The sequence below is a fragment of the Trematomus bernacchii genome, unplaced genomic scaffold, assembly GCF_902827165.1.
Source record: "Trematomus bernacchii unplaced genomic scaffold, fTreBer1.1, whole genome shotgun sequence".
NCBI classification, from domain to species: domain Eukaryota; kingdom Metazoa; phylum Chordata; class Actinopteri; order Perciformes; family Nototheniidae; genus Trematomus; species Trematomus bernacchii.
In genome coordinates, this window is record NW_022987801.1 from 1,420,592 (window position 1) to 1,443,660 (window position 23,069).

The 23,069-nt window shown below is 40.5% G+C and overlaps 3 protein-coding genes across 4 annotated transcripts; 2 read left to right on the forward strand and 1 right to left on the reverse strand.

The window, feature by feature from the left end:
• Positions 1-474: 474 nt before the first annotated feature.
• Positions 475-6,368, forward strand: si:ch211-63p21.1. 2 transcript variants are annotated; one of them, XM_034150017.1, is made up of 7 exons: positions 475-670; positions 1,311-1,415; positions 2,428-2,517; positions 2,705-2,779; positions 3,836-3,906; positions 4,003-4,174; positions 5,012-6,368. In XM_034150017.1, exons 2-7 carry the CDS (start codon positions 1,347-1,349, stop codon positions 5,222-5,224), a joined length of 690 nt encoding a protein of 229 aa, XP_034005908.1. In that variant the 5' UTR covers positions 475-670; positions 1,311-1,346; the 3' UTR covers positions 5,225-6,368. The 2 variants fall into 2 exon arrangements, with proteins under 2 accessions (XP_034005908.1, XP_034005910.1); XM_034150019.1 differs by having other exon boundaries at positions 1,314-1,415.
• Positions 6,369-9,892: 3,524 nt separating this feature from the next.
• Positions 9,893-13,349, forward strand: LOC117497967 (kelch-like protein 33). The gene is given in 4 exon segments (XM_034150008.1): positions 9,893-10,088; positions 11,341-12,265; positions 12,348-12,515; positions 12,827-13,349. Coding segments are annotated over 4 exon segments (1,812 nt in total).
• A 5,268-nt stretch (positions 13,350-18,617) lies between these two features.
• Positions 18,618-22,889, reverse strand: si:ch211-63p21.8 (kelch-like protein 33). The gene is made up of 4 exons (XM_034150213.1): positions 21,972-22,889; positions 20,941-21,889; positions 20,665-20,835; positions 18,618-19,453 (listed from the first exon to the last, which is right to left on the reverse strand). The coding sequence occupies exons 1-4, from the start codon at positions 22,786-22,788 to the stop codon at positions 18,934-18,936; spliced, it is 2,457 nt and encodes an 818-aa protein (XP_034006104.1). The 5' UTR covers positions 22,789-22,889; the 3' UTR covers positions 18,618-18,933.
• Between the last annotated feature and the right edge of the window lie 180 nt (positions 22,890-23,069).

The following is a 23,069-nucleotide window of genomic DNA, read 5'->3' on the forward strand; positions in this document are numbered from 1 at the left end:
ATGGTATGATTTATAATTGATACTGTTTGCATGCAGTAAATACATATGTATTATAGTTCCCCTGTTCTACAATTGTATACTGTCTAAAAAAAAAATCAACTTTAGCTTGAAACGTGTTTTAGTTATAGTTTTTTGTTGCCAGAAACATCACATAAAGCCATGCATGCATTATATGTTATATGTGGGATTATGTGGGATATGAACGATGTAAATTAGGATTATGTAGATAATACATATATAGATAGACATACATACTTTATTTACTTTAGTAGTAGTAGTAATTTTTACCACTTTTGCTCAAGTCAAAGAATACACAGTCACTGCCTGAATATAGGACTGCATGCATTCAGTATATCCTCCTACTGACTTTTTTAAAATATCGTCTTTTATTTCGAAAGTCTCGACCGGAAGTCCCTCCTGCCGCTATCCGCGCTCCCGCGTTGCTTTGGGAACATTCGGTGTCCCCGTGTGCGCGCTTGGCTGTCATCACACAGAGGATTTTCTACAATGTCAAACATTCACCATCTGCGCGAAGTCATGGCTTCTTTTACGCGAAATGATGAGAGGCATCGCCGCGTGCTGCTGCTCATCCTCTAAACACAGAAGTCCATTCACTTTTTATTTATTAATGCATTTATTATTCCATGTTCCTGGACGGGATGCGTTGGAGGTAAAACGGGATACTCTGTTCTTTTTTGTTGTCGCTTAGAAAATTAAGATTGTGTTCACCATGCATGTGCGTAAAATCATAATTTTGTGTTTTTTTAAATATCATTTGAAAATGAAAACATGATCTCTTGATATTGACAGTATATTCCCCCCCCCCCCCCCCCCCCCATCTTTATCTGAAAAGTTGCCAGGCTCTTACATTGACTGTCGTAGGCTATTACGTAATGTGAGTGCAGACAGATGTTACAGTGAGGTTGTTTGCGTAAAGCATCATCTGTACACCACTGTAACACCAAGATGAAAACAAAAAAAACGAATCTTTTTGCTTCACTTTAAGGAAAAATAAGTGTCCACCATTACGATATAGGAATTGTAGGAATATATCCTATATCATCAATACATTTGTTTGAATTTATCAATCAATAATAAAGCCATAACTGAGGATTTATGTGCTTCTTAGTGCCTAAATAGAAAGTCAATGAGAATAAACTAGAACTGGCTTTGTATAATTAATTGGAATAACATAATTCTGATTGCATCTTCATGACATGATTTTACAAATAATATCCAGTCATTAGTCAAAACGTTTTATTAACATGTTAGAGAGGACTATAACTGACTATGTTGTTGTTGTGCCGCAGCAGGTCTATGTGAGTGTGTGAGCTGGGTCAGAGGTCATGCTGCGGAGGGAATCTGACACCCGTGGTCTCTTTTCCTCGGGAGAGACGTCTGACAATGACTGTGTGGTGAGGTCATTTATTTATACCTGTCAAGTTCATTTACATTGGGAATCTGTTGAAGGTACTGTATATAAAATCAGAATCACATTTTGATCCGTGATATTGAGACGTATATTTTACCTTTAAAGGGACGGTTCACCCTAAAATCAAAACAACCTTTTCCATCAAGCTGTAGGGATATCAATCAATCTAGTTTGTTATGTGTGAGATATATTCCTTCTCTCCAATATAACAGAACTAGATGGCACTCAGCTTAAGGTGATAATGCGGCAAAAAGAATATGTTTGCAAATTCAACAGCAATGTCTCTTTCAGGGAATCATGACCCGGTTACTCAAGATAATCAACAGAGTTTGTTGTGAGCTGTTTGAAGTAGGAACTATTTTATTTCCACCAAAGTAAACCTGCCAATCGTATCACGGTGCAGAAGGACATTAATGTGTACGTCTCCTGTTTCTTGTAGTTTTCTAAGTATTTTCCCGTTTTTGAAAATATATTTTTTTGCACTTTAAAGCCAAGTGCAATACAATTGTAGTTACTTCAATCTGAGAGAAAGCAGCACCTCGGCTGATATCAACACCAAACTCACTAACAATCCAGATTGATAAACAGCTTTTGGCGGTGTCCCTTTAAAAAATACAATACAGTGAATCCAACTTTAACATCACCATCACTGTATTTAATTATATCTCTGATGTTCTTTGACTGAATCACATGAATTAATCAGCTTTCATAACTCAAAAGTCTGGCAGTGCCAGTCAACTCCTCCACTTTTGAGTGGTTTAAAAGGCGAGTAGGTGGAGAAGGTTAAAAAGCCAGGAATCACATCACGTAGCCACAAACACAGAAGCATTTATAAAAATACTTTTGCTGTCTCCATGTAACTTCTAAATGATACCGATCTACTTCTCACTGTTTTCCTTTAACTTACTTTGTAAATATGTTTCTTGCTAACGAATAAAGGGACAAGAAGCTTCTCATAAGGTTGTCAATCCTCTCTGTGTTTGTCTGTGTCTCAGATGGGGGCGAGTTGTGGAGAGGTGGATGTAGCGTGTCTGTGCGAGGTCGGTCCCTGTACACTTTATCCAGAAGCACACACACCTACGCCGGTGAGTGCTCAGGCTCACCACTTAAGAGTCTGTGGCCGTCGACTGTTTCTCCATCTTTAATAGTGCTTTAAATACATGCCTCTTACCTGCTGCTGACCTCTATCTCGCACTGCCTTTGTGTTCTTTACTGTATGTTTAAAAGGCATGTCTTTAAATCAATCATATATTCTTCACTTTGTGTTTTCAGGACACACGCCTGTGTGAACACTGTGGAAAGAACAGAGTCATGATAACCAGGTACTCCGAGGGATACGGAACGGAGGTAATGTGTGTTTCTTTTGACATGCGTGTGCGTGTAATTATTTATTTCAGACATTTTCCGACCTTTATGTGTCTGAATATGTTTATGTTGCGTTTTCATTTAGCAGGCAGCTGTGGTTTCAAGGTTGCATCATGTGAGGCATACGTGAGGCATTTATGTTCCCTGTCCTAAAAAAACAACAACTCAGCAGACAAAATATTTTACATGGAAGCCATTCTTGAAATAGATTGGTATGACACTTGTGTTTCCACTGTTTCATTTAAAGTAACAGTTCAACATTTTTTGTGTAATATGAAGCTACAGCTATGGGGACTGAAATGGGCTTAGCCACGAAAGACTACATAACCCTCTGGTTAAAACAGAATAATCAAAAGAGAGATACAGTGTTAATTGAGCATTAGAGTTCTTGGTAGGTATTTTTATTACATTTTTTACTTGATGATTTTTAGGCTAGTTGTTACCCCTTCTGTGCAGTCTTTATGCTAAGCTAAGCTAACTGTCCTGCAGCCAAAAAAGAAATAAAGGTGATAAGAAAAAAGTGTTTGCTTAAAATAGTGCTCTAAGATACTTCGACACATCAACAATTGTAGCGTTGGGCTGTCACGATATCAGATTTTCACTACACGATTATCATGACTCAGTCTTTGTATTTGCGAATCAAAATAAAATCTGTAGGAAGCGCCAGATTCAGTGTCTCTGAACTCATTAGTCATGTGTTGAGGAGTCGGCGGATTCATGCATAATAAAAATGCTGATTATAAAAAAGTGACGCATGAGTACACGCACTCACACAAATGCCATCATCAAGTGTTGTTGGTTTACAGAAAGTGGCGGTCAGTGATGATTCACTTTTACTCATCTGGGTTTCATCGAAAGACTACAAAATAAAAGCCCCAAAACTGTAGATGTGGTGGTTGAGTTTATCCATAATTAGTGCTTGTTACCCAACGTCATTAAATTAGCATATCATAAGTTTAACATGAATGTCTTTTTTAAAACTGTCATTTTTATCACATACTTGATATTCTAGTTGTTAAATGTGTCATTCATGTGCAGGAGGAGTGTGTGTTGTCAGACCCTCAGGGGGAGAGTGATGCAGATGCTGATATAGAGGACACAGATTGCAGGTTTGATATGCACACACACTCACACACTTTCATATCCACACAGTACATATTTGCTTGTAGTTCTCTGACCTTGTGCCTTTAACCTGATTGGTTCAGACTGCAGGAGCCAGGTTCTCTGCAGCGAATCAGCTCGCGCAGACGAAAGCGTCCACGGGTAGCGCGGCAAGACACCACGGAGAGCGAGGACGACGGGGGGCGGAGCCACCAAACACACCGCTGGAACCTCAGGCTCAGCCCTGACAGAGCAGACAGCAGGACCATACTGGAGGTAGAAAACACAGCAATGTGAATTCTAATTAGTCGTGTTTCTGTACATCTGTTCACCAAATTACACAACACAACACAACACAACACAGAGGTTTGAGAAAAGAGATATTGTCACAGCTGTAGATCCAGCTTTTAAACAGGGTTGCAGAGACAGTATCCCATAGACTTTCCCTATTTGGATCAATTAAAGGAGACATACAATGCTCAAATGTATGGTCATAATATTTTTTGGGGTTTCAACAAGAACATATTTGCATGGTTAAATGTTGAAAAAACACATTCTTTTTCTCATACTGTCCATCTGAATATACCTGTATTTACCCTCTATCTGAAACACTCAGTTTTAGCGCCTGTCTCTTTAAGACCCCCCAAAAACCCAGTCTGCTCTGATTGGTCAGCGTTTTTCAGGTCTTCCAAACTGTCTCAAATCGAATGATAGAGTCCTACAATACGTGATATATATATGTGATGATAACTTACTGTACTTCTAAACATGTAATGTACACCAATGGCTGCTTGGTACTTTTTTTGTAATTTGTGTGACTTATTTCCTCTTTTTTAGCGGATTAGATAGAATAAGTCAAACAGAAGTGGCAGGAGTGTATCTGGATGAATGGAAATTAGCACTGAATGAGCACTTTAACAGAAAATGGGAAATAAGTTGTTTCAGCTTGTTTACCATATCACCACTGCTGAGGAATCACTGAAATAGTGCTGAAAACAATTGGGCTCTTTTGATTATCACAACAATATATTTGTGTCAGTAGCCCTTTGAAATGTGCATTGTGTTTTAAGTTTTTTCTCCTACAATAACAACTCTCACATCTTTGTCTTCCAGGAGAGCATATCACAGGTCAGGCCACTGGTCATCTGCCGGCCGAACGTCGAGAGGCAACAGACTCCGGGCAAACTTCGCCGAGGCTCCAAATGTCTGATGTCTCTATGGCCAGCTTCCTTCTCTCTCCCTCTCACCCTCCTCCTCCTGCTGCCTCTCTCCCTCTCTCTCGTCATTGTGATCGTGTCTTTCCTTCTGCCGTGGGCTCGCGCTTGACCTCACCTTTCTGTTTCAAGAGAATGATTACATTACAGAAAAACCTACCACCAACTCAGAAAAGGCAGTGAATGGCTCAAAATGGGAACACAAACATGGTGCTTTAGAAATGAAATCGACTTTTGGGTGTAGTTGGCCTTTTGGCTTCATTACATCCAGAAAAGCACAGGGTAAAATACTTTCATTCTGAGCCACTTTACAGTAGGTACATTTACAGCAGAATCGGTTTCTGACGCAAACGATAAACTCAGTGCTTTCTTTTGCCACATGAAAATCTCACCTTCCGTGTCACTTTCTCACCCCCTCGTTTGTAAAAATAGACCTCTCGTCTCGCTCCTTGTAATAACGAGCCACAGGAGGGATAAGCGGGGGGGAAGGGTTTCATGGCTGCACAGGTAGATTATAAAGGGAGTCAATAGGAACATAGGAAAAAGATGATGCTGCTGAACTATGCAAATGTTATGTTCCTACTGCAACATCTCCTATTTCTTTGGCACTACCATCACCTTCTTGACCCTTTACCTTTTCTCTTTGAAATACAGGGAGTTATGGTTCTAAAATTGAGCATGACCCCATCTTAAAAAGCAATAGCAGATGAGATCTGATATCATGTTTTGAAAACGATGGCTTAAGTGTTATTTTACTTAAAAACAGGTGGATCCTCTTTCTTCTTTCTGGCTGTACTTTTGTGTTTCCTTGTAAAATAAGCTGACCTCAAAAGAAAACGTGATGGGATCTTAATTATGTTAAAGTTATTTAAACACTTAAAACACAGTCTTACCGTTGATTGCTATCGTGTTTGATAATATTTATGTTATATCTATATTTACGAGTTATTATTTAAGAAGAAATTGACAATCAGTCACACTACTTTTTCAAGATGAAATTATTGGAAAACCTGTGGCATTTCTGTACTATATATGTTTAATGTTATGTTGTTTTTGTATGTATTTAAACTTCAAACCACAGTAGATTTGCTTGCATCCTTGTAGAGAAATATGAATTCGCAATTAAGATCAGGTATGAGCTCATTTGATTCATGTTCAACAGCCGTTTATCCAGCATTTAATGTTGCCTGTCTTACGGGTTATCTGTGTGTTCGCCTCTGTGTTCTTGGAGCCATAGAAATTCAATAAAACTAAATTGTATTTTGACAAAAAGAGCTTCCTGTGTGTATATAACAGCAGTGTGAAACAGCAGGGTAGTAGTTTTGAGCTACAATTTGTCTTTACAGATTTTATAAGAAAAATCGTGCTCATTCCAATAGAAAATGACGTCCGCACAACATTCGTGTTAGGTGAAGAAGGATTCAGTACAAAAACAACAGTTTGATAAATACACTGACATCTGAATAAAACACCCACACAAAACATGGCCCCATTGTGTAAAGGCCTTTAATTGGTAAGATTTAGAGATGCTAGTAGAAATACCCGAGGTCAGACCAAAGGTTAGGATCTCGGTCTTTATCCTAAACTAAGCTAGCATATGTAAAGATGTCCTTATTTAACTTGAACGCGGAAAAACGTACTCCGTAATATGTCGAAATAGAACTCAAAGTTGTTGTTTTTTAGAATAAAAGTGATTCTACAGAGTTTAAAATGGCAGGAAAAGGCTTTGATTAGTGAAGACAATGCATCATCACTTCTGCGGCTATTAGAAAGAAGAAGAAGAAGAATATAAGAATGTAGCTCGGCCTCTTGTCCCAGCAGTGTTTGCTGCTCTTGATGAAAGGGCCAGGGGGGGGTCCCATTACGAGGTTCATTTCATCGTTTATTTGAATCGGGACAGTGCACATTGATGAACACTTTAAAACAAAATAATGCTTACAAGTGTAAATGAGCCGGATTTGAGCTTTGAGCTCATTTCCATCCGTAGTCCCGTCACAACATATACAGTAAGAACATGACATTTATATACATAGCAAAAATAAATACATGATATGCAGGAAGAGCATGAGCAGCATACAAGCATTTACCACATGGCAGTACAATATAGCAGCTACGATATATAAAGTGCAAGATAAGATAAAAGTGCTACCTAAAGTGCAAGAGGAGTTACCCCTGTGTTAAAGTGCATTTAGCGGTGATTACACGTCTGGTTGTTTCTAAACCATTCTTTGAGTTGACCTTTGAAGCTATTGAGAGTGGGACAATCCCGTATCTCAGTTGGGAGGCTATTCCACAAAGAGCTGCCTTTAATGGAGAGGACATTTTGTCTAAAAGTGGTCCGTCTATGGTGGACCTCACAGTCTCCTCTGGTTTCTGACCTAGTGCAGCGTCCAGTGTGTTTTTTGTGGATGAATTCCCCTAAGGGAGGGGGGGGGTTCAGTCCATGTAAACATTTATAAAAAAAACACATACTTTTAAAAGACTTAAAATGGTCAAAACTCAATAAATGGTGTTTCTCTAGGATGGTACAGTGGTGGTATGAATTTGGCTTTCTGTCAAACACCTCGATAGCTCTCTTGTACAGCTGTTCTCTTGGTTTCAGGTTTGTGGCACAAGCAAACGACCAGTTTGTCAAACAGTATTCAATGTGGGATAGAATCATACAGTGGAGGTATGACTTTGCAGCATTGACAGTTAAGAAAGGTCTGATTTGTTTAAAAATGTGCAAGTTGAATTTAATGGTATTGGATACTTTCTTAATATGTTTCTTAAAAGTCAAGTTCGAGTCCATTATGACTCCAAGATACTTGAAGTGGGACACTAGTTCTATTTCTGCTCCGTTTAAAAACACATTGGATCCTTCGATTTTGACGATTTGGACTGGTCGTTTACTGAACATCATGCATACTGCATAGGTTAGCGCTCTTCACTCCGCCTCTCACTGCGTGGGTCGCCATGGTAACAATCAGGACTGCAGAGGAAACAGACTTTTCATAAGTAAATTGTGTGAGCTGCTGCCCAGAGCAAAGCACTCACTGTGGGTGATAATAATGTGAATGTGGTGATGCAACATCTGCTGGGTTTCAAACTCAGAATGTGGACATGGTGGTAAACAAACATGTTTCCTTTGCTATGAATTTAAAATCCGCTATCCTCTAAACCCCCCTAGGCTTTTGGGGCTTTATATATATTTATTTGGGGCTTTACAGCACTTAAATGCTTTACTTCAGAATGTCTCAAAGGGTCACAATATTCTCAATTTATTTAAATGCATTTACCTTCCATTTTTGCATATGGGTTCACTTGTCTGATGGTTAAACTTCCCTGTGTGTCTGCACAGTAAGTGTGTGTGTGTGTGTGTGTGTGTGTGTGTTTGTGTGTGTGTTTGTGTGCAGTGCCTCACATGTCAACAACTGTGAAAGGAGCAGAGTCCTTGTGTCCTCAGGTAGGAGTGTGTTTTACAGCGATGTGTTGCCCACCTGTTTCATTTCCAACTCGCCCACTGAGTGCTTCAACTTCAAAGCTTCCTCAATAGAAACTCACTGTGTTGATAGAATTGAACCAGTGTTATTTCAGAGCAAGTAGAGGCCCAAGGTTGAAGATATTTGATCAGGGAAAATGAATTTGTCTTTAAGTGTAGGCTGTTTGCAGACCTCTGAAATGTAACCTATTTTAATGACAGTAATGACCTTCAGAAGTGGAATTAAGAATGGGGACATACATTCATAAAAAACAGCAACACAAGAAAATGGTGTCAAGCATGGACAAGGTTAGTCTCAGTTGAAATAACAATTCTCGAGCCAACATAATTCCTTGATCAATGTGAACATTGTCGGTGTAACTGATCCTACTGTAGCAAACACTACAAGAGCTGTCACACTCACATTGGGCCCGATATTTCTGATTGATAGGGATCAACAAAACAAATCCTACCTTCCAACAAGAAATCAGCCAACAGAGCCAAACATTAGCTTACTATTACATTTTTTTGGAAATATACTAGTGTTTGAAAATGATAAAATGAAATAATGAGATTTTTTCCTGCAACAGAGTTTGAAACTATAGGCAGAGGTTATTAAGAAGGACAAACAAACCGTTATGAATGTATGGCTAACACAACACCATGGCATTCAAACAATCCACAAGGAGAGATCATACTAGGTTTATTGTCAGCTACTCTACTTCTGACATGCACAACTATATATATCAAGTCAAGGTGACAGTTTGACCCAGCTGTTTCTTTGTCGGTAATAAAAGGCGACAGGTTTATGTGTCGTTGTTTTGTTTCGGCCTCCTCAATTCCCTCACATCTCTTGATCCTTGACCCAGATTCCATTGTCTTTGGACGTGGAGGAGCAATGTGATCCCGCTGGTAAGCCTCGAGGCATTTCATAATGATCTCAGAGTCATATGGCCCAGACTTAAGGAGCCTATGTCCCCTTGAGGTGTTTTGGTTCGGACGGGCACCAATCCAGATGCCTCTAGGTCTAGATAATTCATTTTTATAAAACTTGCTTGGGTCAAATCTTTACAGTATAAATGTAAACACCTCTCACCACACACATATGCTGCGAAAAGAAATACATAATAATGAAAAAAGTATGAATTGCATGGCATGTACATATACTGTGGAGGTTAAATGACAAATAAAAAAATACAAATTGAGAAAACAATTGTAGGGGAAGTAGTTACATCCCTAAAAAGTCTAGACTTTTGATTACTTATGAGATAGTATTGTGTACATGACAGCTTGTGTGGTTATAGGAATCATGAGGTACACATGCCATTCTCAAACATGCAACACATGAAGGAGGAGGGAGAGGCAGGACAGTAACAAACAGACAGCTGATGTCTGCAGACGGCTAAGCTTAAAGGTAAAAGAGTTTCAGCAGCAACACCAGCATCAAAAGAGTGGATTACTACTGGACATAAACATGATTTTCTTTGTGCGTTCTTCCTCATAAATCGTGCAAAAAGTAAGTGATGTGCAATCTATTCCATTCGACAGGTGTACATGTTTTAAGGGATTAGCCCGTTAGAGTGATACAGTATGGCAGTAGTAGCTAATCTGTGCCTAGTGGGCTGGGATTTGACAGAAGCAGAAGAAATTGAGGAAGAGCAGAAAGAAGAGTTTTATAGGGAGGCAAAGGACGCAGAAGAAAAAGGAAGACATGAGGTGGATGATGAGGTGGATGCGGAGGAAGACAGGCAATTGAGGGAAGGAGCGCTTGTCGAGGAGAAAAATGATGGGGAAGAGAAGCAACAGGAGCAAAGCAGAGAACATGTGAGAACAATTGAGGAGGAGAACATTGAAGAAAACCAAGAAAGTTCAAGTAGAGGACACAAGACAGTCAATGAAGAAAATGAATTGTGTAACTTTGAAGAGAAAGCTAAGAAGTTGACAGCTGAGGAAGAAACTAGATTCAAAGTTGATCAGGAAAAGCTTCAGAAGGATAAGGAAGGGTCTACTGTTGATGATGATGCAGAACATTGGACGGAAAAAGAAGCAGATGCTAATTACGCAGATGTGGTGAAGATTTACTGCAAAGGTGATCATCCAACAAACCTTTTCCGCACCTTGACAGAGTTCAGGGACTCTTCCCTTCTCACTGACCTTATTTTGAGCACAGAGGATGGGAAGACTTTCAACATACAGTCCCCTGTCCTGGCTGCTGTTTGCTCCTATATCCGAGAGAGCCTTATTCAAAGACATGTTCATAGAGTTGATGAGAGCAAAGAACCAAGTGTTGGAGTCCAAAGGTGGTCAATGTCTCTGGGTCCAGAGGTGGATCACGTTGGATTAAAAGCAGTGGTGGAGTTTGCCTACACTGGACTCATTTCGTGTTTGAACATGAGCACTTTGCACCAGATAAAGATTGCGGCTCAATCATTGGGTGCCCCTAGGGTTCTGGATCTCTGCAAAGAGGTAGAGGAAAAGTCCACAAAAACTGAAGGGCAGAAAAAAGAGGTACAAATGTCGGCAGCAGAACAAATGAAAATCAGCCTTCAGTCCATCAAACGGCTGTGCATGGAGAGAGTAGGCTGTGATGTCATTCTGGAAGCTCCTGGAGGATCTTTTCATGGTGAGTAGAGTACAATAATTGACTTTTACAATGTCTTAGATTAAATGTCTTTCCTACTATATGTATATCAACCCTTTAGAGTCCTGTTCATGTTAGCTGGCATTACAATTGGTGTATAATGTACTTATTATCGTCCATCCTTCAGTCCACAGAGTCATCCTGGCTGTGTGCACTGACTTCTTCCGTGGCATGTTCACCTCTGGGATGATCGAGACCTTTCAGCCCTGCGTGACCCTTCCTTTCCTTTTGGCTTCAGAGCTGGAGGTGCTGATTGACTGCTCTTACAGCGGGACTCTCCCCCTCAGCTGGAAATGTGTTTTCGAGATCACCTGTACTGCTCTCCAGCTCCAATACCAACCGGCCCTCTCCTTGTGTCTTAACTTTCTGCATCAAGAAATAAATCCTCACTCCTGCCTGGATGTGGCATCTTTTGCAGAGGCCTACGAGATGCCGCAGCTTCTTGAAGTCGCAGATGATTTCGTCCTGCTGAATTTCCAAAAGGTTGCATGCGTCTCAAAGCTCAACGACTTGTCAGCCAAAAAGCTCCTAAAGTACCTGAAGAGTCCGTCACTCTGTGTTTCATCTGAGCTCGTTGTATTCAAAGCAGTGGTAGCATGGATCGAGGCAAAGCCCGAAACAAGGTTGCCGTTTGCTAAAACACTAATGAAAACCATCAACTTTCCCCTGATGACAGTCGAGGAATTCAATGAAGTCAAATATCTGACCATGTGGTCCGATCACAACCTGTCACTCTATGAGACAATTCTTGATGATTTCAGCTCCGAAAAGAGTCATTGCCGGGTCTATCAACCGAAAGAGACTCTAGTCTTGATTGGAGGTGATCAGATCTCTGAAGACCTGAGGGGACGCAGCATCAGCAGAGAACTCTGGGGTTTGAATGCGCTAAGGATCTATACAGGGCGGAAAAAGGCCATGGACTGGAAAAAGTTGGCAGAGATGCCAGAGCCAGAGAGGTTCTCTCATGAGGTGGCAGTCCTCAAAGGACAACTATACGTGTTGGGAGGCAAGCACTATTACGGCATCAGCGACAACCTGAACTCTGTTTTGAGGTGAGTGAGGACACAGTTAGAGTTTGAAAACATGATTTAATGCCTGTATACTTAGATTTGTCTCATTTGACCATGTCTGTAGGTATGACCCTCTTCAAAACAGCTGGGAGAGCCTGACTGAAATGCAGAAAGACAGAGGCTCTTTCTCTGTGGTGGTTCTAGATGGAATGATATATGCCATTGGCGGACATTGTGACCCTGAATATATGGAGAGTGTGGAACGATACTGCCCCACTGAGAACTCTTGGAGGTACGTGCGAAGGAATGTTGATTTAAAACAAAGTAGATAATATATGAAGGAAGGGTATAGTGTTGCTTAATTATCTAAAAACCATCTATCAACTAGGGAATCGGTACAATATTGCTAAAAATAGTGCTTTCAAAATCTCTCATTACCTAAACATAAAATTAAATCCAGTTGCAACAGAGTGAACTGAATTATGTTGAGCAATCTAACATTGAGGAAGGGATCAGAATTAGAAAAAGGTTTGCAGCATGCAATTATAACCTGACACTTCACATTTGACTTGTCAGATATTTAAAAGATGTCTTCTCTTTCAGCTTCACATGGCCCTTGGATCTGCCTCTGGCTGGCCATGTAGCAAAGGCTTTTCAAGGGAAGATATTTATCTCAGGAGGGCTGAGCAGCATCTCCCAACATCTATCATCTATGTTTCTGTACCACCCAGAGACAGGAAGCACTTATTTGGCAAACATGGCTAAACCTCGAGCCCATCACTGCATGGAGATCCTGGGCGAACGTCTTTATGTTGCGGGTGGAATCACTTCAGATGATAACATGGGTATGGCTGACCTGCTAACTTGTGAGGTATACAATCCAGTGGCTGACTCCTGGACTGCCTTCACATCTCTTTCGGTGCCACATGTAACTGCAGGAGGAGCAGTTTTGGGGGGAAAGTTTTATGTGCTGGGTGGATACAGCCATGAGGACTTCAGTGAAACTAAGTTGGTCCATTGTTATGATCCCACCACAAAGAGATGGGAGAACATGGGCAATATGCCTGGTCCGAACAGTGACATACGGGCATCTGTGCTGTGTTTGCCACCACATTTCCGTATGTAAGATATTGTGAGGTTTAAGGCCAATGGTACTGTAGTTTCAAAAATAATATCACAAAGAATGAGGAGGGGGTTAATTTCCCAAACAAACAGAGATTAAAGTTTGAGATATTGACTGAGGTTAAGGTGGTAAGTGTGGGTGTAAAACAGCTTAAATATAAAGAGATTTGAAAGAAAAACTTGAAAAATAATTGGGATCATAGTGTTTCTTCTCACGAAAGCCTGATATCTTGATATAATTTAGCAGAAATCAAAGTTGTTGGCATGCAAAAGGTTCGATATATGTGTAATATAGAGCATCTTGCTGCTATATATTCAATAACTGAACAGTGTTCAAAAAGTACTGTGATGAAATGGTTCATGTTTTAGTGAGGGTGCAGTCGCCAGGAAAAGAGACAATTTAAAAGTTGGATTGGCATTTAATCTTCTGAAGTAAGTTTATTTACATTTTCAATAAAATGTACTTGAAAATTAATGTGTTTTCTTGTGTTATTTTCAGTCAAACATTGCTTGCCACATCAGCAAAGGCTTTATGCTTTACAAGAGCATCTCTCTTTCAGTTTAAAAGTACAACACAATGCTTTGTTTACTATCTTTTACACAGGGAAGACAAGAAATCCACTGAAGGTTGTGTGTCCATTCATATTGTCGAACACTCTGCCGTTATCCCACAGTTCCATGTACACCTTGTCACCACCATCCAACTGCAGAACAACAGCATTACTGCTACTGTCCGAGCTGTCAGTTGAAGGGGAATCACAGGTTGAAATTTGACTAACGCCATTCTTCATTAAAATGGCCCCCATTACATGTGTATTGTAGCCATAGGTACTGAAGCTTAAGAAGTAGAGACCATTCACTGGTGCTGTGAAGATTCCTGAAACAGAACAAAGACGCAACAAAGTTACTCAGGTTTATTGCTATAACATTTTTTCAGAGGGGATTCAGGAGGCGAACCTTAAAGGGGACCTATCATGCAAAATGCACTTTTGTACGTCTTTTATACATGAATATGTGTCCCCGGTGTTCCAGGGAACTCACCAAGTGTCAGAAAACACAACCCTCTCTATTTTCCTCCATACCCAAATCTCTAAAAAAGGGGCTGCAACGGATCTGATCAAAACTGATCCAGATTTGAACACTGTCCGGACGTCAGGACAGTGGCGCTACGGCTATTGGGCCAACTCCACCAACCAGGAGGAGACAGCCACGGCCATTGCCGTTCGAAAGCGCTGGAGACGCTGTAGTACATATGCCAGGCCTGTAGATGGTGCTGTTCTCACAGAATCAGCCCTTGCAAAAACAGAGCTACATTTTTTCAAATTGAGCGAAATGAGGCATGGCTAAAATGCATGATCTGTTTGGTATTTTGAAAAAAAAAAAGTATAAATATGCCTTATATAGGTATGGTCCTACACTATATTATTCAAATATAGCATGATAGGTCCACTTTAATTGGACGAGCCATTAAATGGCCCCATACATTTAATTGAACATTGAATCATCAAGTGCTTGAATGCCCTTTTGAAGACACGTTGAGCCCTTAATGCACACTTTCCATGTGTTTACATTTATGAAAACTTGGTCTGAGGCAATTACCCACAATTTATAGCATTGTGACTTTAACACATTTTTACCAGAGGAAACCCTAACTAAAAAAGGTAAACAAGGAGGACTGGCAAATTTGTGTTCAACCTGTGTGAAAACACACATTAACATTTGAGAAAACCAAGCCTATACACATCTAGTTAATTCACTCTATTTATATTTTTGCTTAAATATACTGTCATGCAGTAAAATAGTACATTGCTTTGTGTACAAATTAGCATTTGTCCACTCTGTCAGGCAGTGAAAGTGAAAAATATAAAACAAAAAAACCTGCATACAGTACTCGCGCCACCATTGTAACTTGATATGTTGCAAAGTGTCATCCTATTCCTATTTATAGTATCTCAAGATCTAGCCGGTCACACTCAAGTCCCTTATAGGTGACATCATTTAAGCCCTCATGGGTTTAGGGGGGACATTGTTAGACTTTGAGTGAACCATTTCACAATACAGGTTAATATAAGTAATAAGAAAACACTAGAGAAGGAGCAAATTCCTCTCTTTGTTTGTTCTTGTTTGAAATACCAGAAGCCTTCAGCCTTAGGACATAGTGGTTTTGAAGAAGACTTTCAACCAAAGGGCAAATGTGTCGTACAAATCTTCTTTTAAATGATACTGACCAAGCATTTGTGAGTGGACAACCCTGACAAAAAAATAACTTAAAATAATCTACGCATAATTTAGGAGCTCACAGTACCTGTATTTGGGTCATAACCATTGCCAGTGTTTGAGAAGACCCTTTTGAAAATCAGGGCCTTGTCTGTGCAGGGTCCTTTGTAAATCTCTCCAAAGTTTGCCAAAGAGGCAGAGAATGCGATCTGAGGGCCACCTGTGGACAATTACATGAAGAAATGGATATATATAAAGATGAAAATCAACATATTCAGAGAAATTGCCTTTATCTCGATATTATCACCTGACTATTTTATTGTGTTAAATATAGAACCTAAGTTTGGTCATCTCACCTTTAGCACTGTTCTGCTTTAGCTTATCAACCTCCTCCTCTGTGGCATTCAGTCTTGTTTGCAAGCCTAGAAATAAAGAAATACAAAATGAATGTTTGACAAAAGCATATACATTACCAACAATGGGTGTTAAAATGTATCCTTATGAATCATGTACCTTCATTCTCTTTCCTCAGTTTGTCCATTTCAGCCTTCTGTCTCGTCACCTCGTCCACAGTCGCGTTGAGCTTGGTCTCCAGAGCGTCAAAATCATTCTGCCGTCCTTCTACCTCTTTAAATCTTTCCTCCAATTTCTTGATAAATTCCACTTTATCCTTCAGCCACTCATTCATATCAATGTCGCCTCTCTGTCCAAACCCTGGCTCCACAAACAAGACACCCAGGAGGGTCAGAAGACACACCACCTTTAGCTCCATGTCCTCGGTTTGAAATCTGTAGTATCTTGAATATTCACCTAGCAGTTTTTGGAGGGTGGCTTTTCCCCAGCAGCTTTTATAGCTGCTTTGTTCAAGGGTTCTTGGATTTCAGTGAGTAAGCAGAGTTGAGGCCCTCAGGGACCCAAGTTCTAGTCGTGTCCCAACAGGCCTACTGGGAGGATTTAGTGAGTGTGTTGCCATTCAAATATCAGTTGGAAATGTGTCAAATGTGAAAGGAATTAATGTCAATAAATGAAAGTTAAAGGTCTCCTATTATACTGTTTTTCATCAATATATTGTAGGTCTCAGATATATACAGAACATGTCTCTGAAGTGTTTGGCTCGAAATACCAAACAGATCATTGCAGCATCCCATAATTCCCTCTGTTTCAGCCCTGTTTCAAAAGTGAAAATGAAATATGAAAATAAGGTTACCTTGGTCATGGCCGTACCAACCATTGAGGTCACCGAGGTCCGGACCTCGGTAATTTTTTCGAGGTGTATATAATAAAACTTGTGAAATAACTGCACATAATTAACAGGGTTCTTTGTAGTACTTCCATTTACTGGCGGTGGGGGCAATGCACAACTAAGTAGCCTACATTAAAGCAAACAGCAGAAGACAACATCAATTTATCAACAAACAGCCGCAGTCCGGACTTGTACACATGGATGTATAATAAGGGAAGGTGAAATAAATACTTTACATTAAGTTATTTTCATGTTGTGTAAATAATGATGTAGGCTAATGCTTGTGAAAGGCAAAGAATAATAAAAATATATATATATGTATATATGCTGAACCCAGAGTAAAATTATTTTGTGTGCACAAACTACAGGTGAACAGCAAACACCAGTGTGATTTTGGTGGCAGTACGAATATCTTGGACAAAGTTACAGTGGGGGTTCCAAATCCGACAGCACCAACACCTGGTCTGCCACATGTGGAAGCCCCTCTTTAGTTTCTCACCTGCTGAGCCCAGAGTAAAATGCTTTTGTGTGCACAAAATAATTTGGGGGGGCTTGTCCCCGAGCTCCCCTAGCATGTTTTGGACCTCTGTATTTACGACATTGGTTGGTTATTGGCTAATGGTTACACAAGCCAAAAAATCGTTATGACATCATAAAGTGGCCAAAATCTGATCAGCTCATTTTCAGACAGGTTTTATATAAATGGATCAGGACAAAAAGAGAGAGAATCTTTGTTCCTGAAACTTTCAGAATCTCTTTACACAGAGGGGACTCATGTTGATGTATAAAAGACATGAATAACTGGATTTTGCACAATAGGTGACCTTTAACATTGAGAATGTTCACACAGATATAGTTCATACAATTGTTATATAGTCTAATTTTGAGACTATGTTTTGAAGCCTTCATCGTTTGGGATTGCTTTGAGCTAATAACGTCTCTGCAGATCAAAAGGTATCGTGAGAATTTTTCTTTCTACAACGTCCTTCCAACGTCATACGTAACCATTGCTTTTCTCCATCTCATGTTCCTCATTGATAAACCCATGACACTTAAAATAAAACATGAAATACAATTTAAAAATGTTCCTGTTAACTTGTTTCCTGGTTGTTTGTTTGTAGTGACGAGGGAAACCTCCTCAATGTAAAAAAGCTTTTGCTGAACCCTTATTGTCATGAATAAGCTCTCCTATTAAAATAAAAAGGAGCTGCCTCATGAGCTCACTGCTTTTTCTCCAGCTACTGTACAGGAACCTTAACTTTTGTGTGTGAAGTAAATAATCTTTTGTCTCTGAAAATGCTCACCAAGGCGCATCTTTGTAACTACCACACAGACGGAGGTGTGACACATTTTCAAGTGCATTTAAAAACCTTGATAGGATGTATTCCCAAACTGAGATGGAATTCATGGAAACTGAGGCTGTGTTTCCACCGTAACACGAAAACCAAGGAACTTTAGGTCAAATTCGGAGCTCGATTGGAGGCCCTGGAGCACTGAAGCTAAACTGAAGAAAATACAAAATAACAGTGAAACTGAGGTCAATATGAATAGTAACTATTACTATATTGTTTATTTTCTGTTGATAGACATCCTTTTACTTTGTGCTGTTTTTTTTACTTACAAAATAATCACATGGTTCTGCACTAAAACACGAGACAAAAGTCGAATTAAGATCATGTATATTTATATCAGACAAAATGAACATTTAAAAACGTCTGTTGTGTCAAGTAGCTATTTTTGTAATTCTGCCAATGCAGTCAGTAACTCTTATTCATATCCATGAGTTATCATTAAATTAAGTGCAGAGATTAATTTCATATTGTGAGAAACTGTTGATAGGTAATTATACTCTTGGGATATTTAATATATAGCAACAAGTATTTGGGATCGTATACATAATCCTACTCTTAAGTATAGTTTATTTTTCAAGAAAATGAAGAGACAAAACAATTCTCTTGTTTACATCTAAGTCATTCTGGACTTAGATTTCTATAATTTAAACTAAATATCTGACAAAACAACAGTTTTTTTTTTTTGCCAAACCACATTTGACAATAATAAATACAATTTGGGGAACAGATCACACCAAAGAGGTTTCAAAAAAAGGTAAATCTTGACCATTCAGTTACTAAAGCCTAAAGTGCGGGGGCAATCGGAGCAGACATGCCCGTATGTCAGTAGCAGCCCCAGGCAGTTTTCCCATGGTCTCCCATCGCTGTGTGATCGGTTCAAACCTGTGGACCAGTCCAGACTCACTGTAATCGTCCTGGCAGTATCCTCCAAGAACATAGATCTTCTCCTCCAGGACGGCGGAGGCTGCGCCCACATGAGGAACAGGCAGAGAGGCGAAAGCAGTCCAGGAATCAACCACAGGATCGTACACCTCACAGGCCTGTTGGTCAGTGTAAAACGTCCGCAGGTTACACACACCACCAGCGGCGTAAAGATGGCCTCGCAGTGGCTCCATGCAATGCTGGGCCCGATCATGGGTCATGTCTGCCAGGTAGGTGGTTCCTCTCTCTGGGTGGTACAGGAACATGGAAACCAGACACATGTACTTACAGTTGAAACCTCCAGATATGAAGATTCTTCCATCTAGGACAGTGGCCGCATGGCCGCTCAGAGACTGGTCCAAGGGCTGTGTAAAGCTGGGAAAATTAAAACAAGGAGGAAGTGGAGTTAAATCTATCTCAGTCCATAATAGTCCATACTCCAATCCTTAGTTTAAGGTGATTATACACTAATGAAAACATAGTTATAAAAAACTATACTTAATCCGCTAATAGATACCCTTAAATACTAACACATTGTTCCTTTAATAAAGACAGTAGACATGTCTGGCATATTTGTTCAATGTCAACATTCAATGGTTTTTGAGATGAAGGTAACAAAGGTTTCCAAGGCACTGACACATTTAGTATTTGATAGAGTCAAAATGGTGTCATCTGCTGGCCAACATTTAGTATTGCATTTGTATAGAAGGAGAGAGATTCAACATATAGGTTAAGTCACAGTTTTCATCATTGATATTTGATCAATATTATGAACACTGGCCAATTTTAAATAGTATATGTCTATTTGTCAATATTGGGACATATTCCCAAGCATGATATATTAAATTAAACTTAAAGTGGACCTATCATGCTATATTATAATAATATAGTGTAGGACCATACCTATATAAGGCATATTTATACTTTTTTTTTTTCAAAATACCAAACAGATCATGCATTTTAGCCATGTCTCATTTCGCTCAGTTTGCACTTTTTTAGCCCTGTTTTTGCAAGGGCTGATTCTGTGAGAACAGCACCACCTACTGGCCTGGCATATGTACTACAGCGTCTCCAGCGCTTTCGAACGGCAATGGCCGTGGCTGTCTCCTCCTGATTGGTGGAGTTGGCCCAATAGCCGTAGCGCCACCGTCCTGACGTCAGGACAGTGTTCAAATCTGGATCAGTTTTTATCAGATCCGTTGCAACCCCTTTTTTTGAGATTTGGGTATGGAGGAAAATAGAGAGGGTTGTGTTTTCTGACACTTGGTGAGTTCCCTGGAACACCGGGGACACATATTCATGTATAAAAGACGTACAAAAGTGCATTTTGCATGATAGGTCCCCTTTAATTTAGCTGATGCTTTTATACAAAGCGACCTACAAAAAGTGAAATAAACCATGAAGATACTAACTCAGAACAGCAAGAAATCTGAAAGTATATTCACTTCAAATAAGCCAAACTGTGTATTTATATTTTGACCTACATCCTCTTTAGGATTTAGGACACTTTGGAAAGGGACCTGACGCTTTTGAGCTAAATTCTTCAGATAATTAGTCTGTTTTAAGCGAAACGTCACTAATCTTACCTCCAGGAGTCAGTGTCTGGGTTGTACACTTCAACGCTGTCTACGTTGGTATTGATCTCCTTATCTCCACCAAAGGCATAAAGACACCCCTCTTGTACCACCACTGAGAAGTTGCTTCTAAACTCCAGCATGTCAGCTAGCCTCTTCCAGCTGTCCTGCACAGGGTCATAACTTGCATGTGTGCAATGAAGGTAGAGACGGAAAAGGTGAGACCAGTTTTGTGCACCTATGTGACATATATATTATTGAAATTAGGAAAAGTATATTTGCAATTACCTGTAGGCGGATTTCATCACGTCATCCTTGGTGTAGTAGTAACAGCCTCCAATCACATACAACCTTCCCAGTAATGCTGCGAGTCCATGCCTGAACTTTGGCTTGTCTGGCATCTCACCCAGCCTCCTCCACTCCATCGCCTTCACCAACCCTGGGCCACTGCGTAGGGAGTTTGCAAACCAAAGTTCCTTGTTTGGTATGCGCTGACGACCATCTGGGTTCAGCTGGTCTCCACCAACCACAACCAGAGCGTCTTTGGGATGCCGAACCCGGCACTGATCCTGGGTTTCGGGAAGGCTAAAACCAAATTCCTTGAGTGCTGAACCATAGAGTTCCACCTCCTTGTTTCCAAAGCACTCAATGCGTAGGTAAATGGCTCTGACCTCTCTGAACTCTCGAAAGGTCATGAGGGGGAACCGTACTCCGGTCATCAGTTGGCCAGCCTGGCCCAATCTCTCCTCAGGATCAGCTTCAACCCATGAGATTACAGCTCGAAAAACAGTCAACTCTGAAGGCACGCACAGATCATCGCAGCGGATGATATCTAGAAGCTTCTCTGCCGGTAAGTCCTGAAACTTTGGAGTGACTGACACCTCCCAGAAGTTCCTCAGTACAAAGTCATTGGATTCCTCGAGCAACTCTGACATCTCGTAGGCTTCAGCAAAAGAGGCCACGTCAAGGCAGGAGCTTGCTTCCATTTCCTGTCGCATGAAGTTGAGGCAAAGTGAGAGGGCAGGCTGGAATTGAAGCTGGAGGGCCGTGCATGTCATCTCAAAGACACAGTCCCAGCTAAGTGGAAGCGTGCCACTGTAGGAGCATCTGATCAGAACGTCTAACTCAGACGCAGATATGAAGGGAAGGGAAATACGGGTTTGATGTGATTCTCTCATACCACAGGTGAACATGCCACGGAAAAAGTCACTGCTTGCTGCAAGGATAACTCTGTGGACTGGAAACAAAAAAAAGAAGAGTCTAGTAAATGAAATCATTAACAAGATACCTACCAAGAAATGGTGTGATTGTCTACTCACCATAGAAAACAGCACCGCCCACATCTAAAATCACGTTACACCCCACTATGTCCAGCCACAACTTCTCAATGGACTGAAGAGTTATCTTCATCTGTTCTAGGGCAGAGTACTTTCGCTCTTCCTTCTTAGGACTTCTACCTTCATTCATCCTCTCCTCTTTGTTGCAGAATTCCAGCAATCTAGGGATGTCCATTGCTTGAGCTGCAGCCACAATCGAGGTCATGCTCTCTCTGTTCAAGGACAATACGGCTCCAGTGTAGGCAAACTCCAAAACTGCCTTCAGCCCAACAGGATCAACCTCAGGAGACAGAGACACTGACCACCTTTGGTCGTCATCATTGTGTATTCGTTCTTCATTTCCATTCCTCAGCCTCTCTTGGATAAAGGAACTGATTGCACCGAGGATGAGGGAGTGTACGTTAAAGCTTTTTCCATTATGAGTGGTCAGAGTCAGGTCAGTCAGAAGAGAAGAATCCAATAATTCTTTCAAGGCAATGAATATCTCTTTAGGATAGGTTTCATTTCGGTATGTGTGGACATTCCCAAGTCCTTCATGCCCGAATGTGTCCTCGTGCATATTCTGCCCAATTCCTTCCTTACAAGTACCAATCATCCTGTCCTCGGACCCCTCTTTCTTTCCCCTCCCACTCGTGAGCCCCATTCTGGAGTCATTGAAGGCCACAATCCTCCTCAGCTCACGGTTGTCCTGTTCAATCCCTTCTTGGCCACCATCTTCAATCGCTCTTTTCCTCCGCTCTTTCTCTCTCCTCCATCGTTCTTCCCATTCCATTGGAAGGGTACACCTAGTAAAGTCCATGTCTGCGGATAGGCGTAACTTTTTAAGTAACTCTAAAGTTCTTAGAATTACTGCTGAAATACAGCACAATATGTTATCTTGAATTCCTTTAAAGATTAACCTTTTATTAACTTTGTTTGCCTCCCCAGATATTTCTGTCCCACTCTTATCCACCCCCCTCTCTCTCTATCTCGGATTCAACTTTGCTCACTGCAAAACAAGCAGCTATTCATAGCAACTGGGTCATAGAGATCCAGTGTCAGCTGAATCTTGGCCTTAACTCGTTGAAATGTTCATCAAGG